At 45.9% G+C, this 4,617-nt stretch overlaps 1 protein-coding gene across 1 annotated transcript; it reads left to right on the top strand.

The window, feature by feature from the left end:
* Positions 1 to 527: 527 nt before the first annotated feature.
* On the top strand, positions 528 to 3,215 carry LOC311037834 (uncharacterized protein; the record flags this gene model as incomplete). The annotated part of the gene is made up of 1 exon (XM_084047124.1): positions 528 to 3,215. The coding sequence occupies one exon, from the start codon at positions 528 to 530 to the stop codon at positions 3,213 to 3,215; it is 2,688 nt and encodes an 895-aa protein (XP_083903250.1).
* Positions 3,216 to 4,617: the final 1,402 nt, after the last annotated feature.

Genomic DNA, 4,617 nt, shown 5'->3' with positions numbered 1-4,617 from the left:
ATTTGATTCTGTGTCAAAAAATATTTTAATATTTAATTATATTATATACTATATTTAAATTATACTTTATATTTTATCAATTAAAAAAAAAATACACAGAATCAAATGTTTTATGGTCATGATTCACCAGGAGCCTGCATCGCTAAATCTCTATGGGAAAAATTTACCACAAAATGGCTGCCACTGCTATGCCCTATTCAATGCTGTTGTTAATCCAGAAAGAACTTCTGCATCAGGAGTTTCCTCAGGGCCATGACTGAAGTGAACTATAGTTGTCCCCCCTCCCATGACGTCTGTATTACGTCACGCCAAGGCATATACAGTAACAACATCCACTGGCGCGTCGTCATTGTACAATGGAGTCACCGTACAGAATGCTAATAGTTAATTAGCAGTTCTGAAAAGCCTGCATATATGATATTTTGTAATTTGCATTTAGTAGTATAGTCCTATATTTTGATATTTTACACCTATAACAAAACAATTCAGTTGGGAAGATACGCTCTGCGGTGCAGAAGATAGGCCACATGGAACAGATAACAGCCGAGACAAGAGCTAGACATGAGATTCAGGTGATGTATAAGGATACTTACAATGTGATTAAACACCATTTAGAGACGGTCAGAAAAGAGATGTTTGTAAAGCAGCAGATCTGGGACAAGGAGAAAACACAACTGGTTGAAGAGCTGCGGATGTCGGCTGAAAACTTATTCTCTGCAAAACAAACAATCAAAGCTATGGAGAAACAGTGTGTAATGAAAGAGTACACGTTCCAGACAATTGGCGAACTCCAAAAGAGGTTGGAGGAGAAGGAGGTAGAGATCAACACTCTCAAAAAGAGTCTCTACTGCCTTCATCTGGAGGACTACAAGATGAGCCTGTCTGCGAAAGACAAAGGCATGGTCAATCAAGTGGAAGTGTTTACTACTCTGTTCAAGAAGGTGAGCAGCTCCCCAGTTGTCCCACAGCTGTTGTCCATCCTACAAACGTTGCTGCTGCTGGACCCTGGGCGGTGTGATGTCTGGCAGACCCTGGAAACTCTGACTATTAGAGCCATCATGCTGCCCCAAGACGCTCAGTTGAAATCCTGTGACATGGGCAATCACCTGGAGGTGTTCACTACTCTGTTCAACAAGGTGAGCAACTCCCCAGCCTCCCTACAACTGTTGTACATCTTACAGACGTTGCTGCTGTTGGGGCCCGAGCGCTGTGATATCTGGCAGGCCTTGGAGACTGTGACTACAAGAGCCATTTTGCTGCCGCAAGACTCTCAGGTGGAATCCTTAGACAAGATCATGCAGCACTTGATGAACTCCAATGTCAAGACCAGCATAGATCATTATGTGGTCGAAAGACAGCCGGTCAGTTATGTGGACAAGGCCATTCAGACAGACCTGATGGACGAAGAGAAATACAGACCGCGTGCCCCTCCACCCCCACCCCCGGAGGACCTCAAGCGCAGAGATGCCATCGTGTTCCCCTCCGCCCAGGTTACCAAACAACATAAAGTGTGGCCACCAGAAGTCTACCCGTTGGAAGAAATGAAAGTCATAACTTTCAGAAAGCCCCGACCCCCCCGCCATGTCCCGGCAGATAAAAGAAGTGTCAAGCCTTTAAGTGAAGACAAGAAGTCTGATGAACAGGCCGAGACAGACAAATCCAAACAGGATGACTCGACGGATGAAGAGAAAGATAAACTTGGCACCAAAGCGGACTCTCCACACCACGGTGATCAGGATGCAGCGGAGAGCGACACGGAAGACCAGAGGAAGTCTGATGGAGAAACAAAGACCTCTGCTCCCACCCCACCTCCACCCCCTCCTCCGCCTCCACCCCCACCTCCACGTCCATCTTCAGACCAGACTGGGCAACGCCCAAGCACGAGGATGAAGAAGCTCACCTGGCAAAAGCTTACTCCCGTTTCTGATGCTCACTCCCTGTGGGGTGCTGACGGTCAGGAAGACCATTCCCAACTACAGCCCAACTACGGTACCATTGAGCAGCTGTTCTGTCTCCCAATGGCCGAGGTCAAACCCAAGGGGCCGGCAAGGACAGAGCCTAAAGAGATTACTTTCGTTGAGCCTAATAAAATCAGGAATCTGTCCATATTACTGAAGCAGTTCAAATGCTCGAATGAGGAACTTGCAGATATGATCCGGAATCGGAATCCGAAGTTGGATGTAGAGGTGCTTAAGGAGCTCCTAAAACTCCTTCCAGAAAAACATGAGATTGAAAATCTGAGTAAATTCCAAGGGGACAAAGATAAGTTGGGTAATGTAGACCGCCTCTACAACTCACTCCTCACTGTCCCATGTTACCAGCTGAGGATGGAGTGTATGCTGCTGTGTGAGGAAACCTCTTCAGTGCTGGACTTGTTCAGCACTGAAGCCGAACTGGTGGAGGAAGCCTGCCAGTCCCTCATGGAGAGCCGCCTATGGGCAAGTTTCTGCAGACATATCCTGGATGTGGGAAACTTCCTTAATTATGGAAGTCATATAGGGATGGCAGAAGGATTCAAGATCAGCTCTCTGCTCAAGCTTAGTGAGATCAAATCCAACCAATACCATATCACACTGCTTCATCACATCCTTGAGCAAGCAGAACTGCACCAACCGGAACTGTTGGCACTGCCAGATGATATAGAGATCTGTGAAAAGGCATCAAGAGTTAGCTTGACGTATTGCCAATCAGAGACTCGTGCCTTACTGAAACGACTGAACGACACTTCCAAGAAGGTCTCCAACTCTGTGGAAGATGTGACAGAGCAATATGCAAAAGACATTGGTGAATGCCTGCAGGCATGCAGAGCTTTAGACGAGAAGTTGACTGAGATTGACAAAAAGAGAGTTGAGCTGGCAGTGTACCTATTTGAAGATGCTCAACAGCTCTCCCTGGAGGATCTTTTTGTAACTATCAAGGCTTTCCGTGCACTCTTCACCAAGGCCTTGGAGGATAACAAAAACAGAAAAGAAGACGCAGCCAAGGAGGAGAAGAGAAAAAAGCTACAAGCAGATATATCCAAGAAGAAAGGAAAGAAAGCTAGAAAAATCAAAGGTCTGCCTCAAAGTGAAGGCAGTAACATCATTCGCGACCGTCTCATGGCTGATATCAGGAAAGGTACCCCTCTCAAGAAGACACGGCCTAGGTGCGAGTTGGATAGCTCCCCTAGTGAAATACATAGAGATACTGGCTCACCTGGATCAAGTTTCACATGACACTTATTGCACCCAGAGATGGGTCAGCTTTTCTACCGAACCCAGAGGAGGGTCAGTGCCAACAACTAAGTCACCTCTAGAGGAGCTTGTCTTCACACACAGTGGGCGACCCCAAGAGAAACCTGTCATCCCACTGCCCCCACAGGACAATGGTTGAGTCCCAGGAGCCTCAGCCATGCGTATCATGAGACGACTGGACCGAAAGCTCTCGCTGCGATAAATCCATTCTGGGATGTCCATTATGTATGGTCCCAACTCCTAGCCCAGGGCTTATCAAACATTGTCCTCGGCCCTTAGGGGGGTCCCCTAGGTAGTGGATATTCAGCTGTTGTGGCCACTATGCATTTGATTGGTTGGGGCATCAGCCAATCAAATGGTTATAGGTTTCACCTGGTTCAGTTTAGGCATATGGTTTGTTTGGAGCACCCAGTCAAACCGGAGGCACTGAAGAGAAACTGAAGCCCAGTTTCTACAGTTGTGGGCAGGTACTTTAAACCTGTGGCATTCAGATGCCCCACCATCCATTGGCTCTTTTGTTTGCCTTTTTATTTTTTTTATGTAGAGATTTTGGCTGGGATTTGGCCCACCTGGTTGTAATGTCAGATTACACAGCAGCATCGGACGTGGCCAGCATGGTCCTGAAGATCCACAGGACCATCTGTGAACTGACTTTTTTTTTCTTTTCACGTGTGACCCCAAAGGGGGCAGCCATCTAGAACAGCGTTGAGTTTATGCAAGTATGTATGCATGTATTTTGTACATAATGCTATGCAAGCATGTTATGTCCCTATGGACTCTATGAGCCCTTCGATTATGTTTTCCTCTCCTCTGTCTCCCCCTATAAACACCAGTCCATTTATGCACACATCTTGTCTTGGTTGAAAAGAACGCTTTCAACTCCCAGAACTAAGCAGTGGAAAGTAAGTCAGTGACTGTTTTAGAGACGTTTATGACGTATCTGGCTCAGACAGTGCCGTTCTGAACAGCACTTCTCCCGCAAAGCTTTGCTTTGATCTAAGGAATTTGGAATAAAAATGTACGTTCTGATGATATTTACAGGTGCCATTAAAGTCACAATATGGTTGAGGTTTGATAATACCATAGTTCTGCGTTTAATACAAAAATTTGTTGTCTTGTCTGATATGTATGAACTGCTTATTTCATGGTGAATTCTATGGGGAGGTTTGATTGGTTAAATGAATCCCCTTGGATAGAATAACGGCGGAATTGAACTATGATCTTTCCCGAAGCATCTCCCTATGTCAATCACAGTTTGGGTGCACGCGTTCCTTGGGTATGGACTAGTTAATTCATTTTTGTAATAATAGAAAGGTTGTTGATATAGCCATAATCCTATCCTCCCTTGTGCCGTTACCGTGCTGTAGTGGAGTCAGTCACAATT

The sequence above is a fragment of the Gymnoscopelus microlampas genome (assembly GCF_963454915.1).
Source record: "Gymnoscopelus microlampas genome assembly, chromosome: 21".
Taxonomy (NCBI): domain Eukaryota; kingdom Metazoa; phylum Chordata; class Actinopteri; order Myctophiformes; family Myctophidae; genus Gymnoscopelus; species Gymnoscopelus microlampas.
The sequence above is the reverse complement of the archived record's forward strand: the minus strand, read 5'-3'. Positions and strand labels throughout refer to the sequence as shown.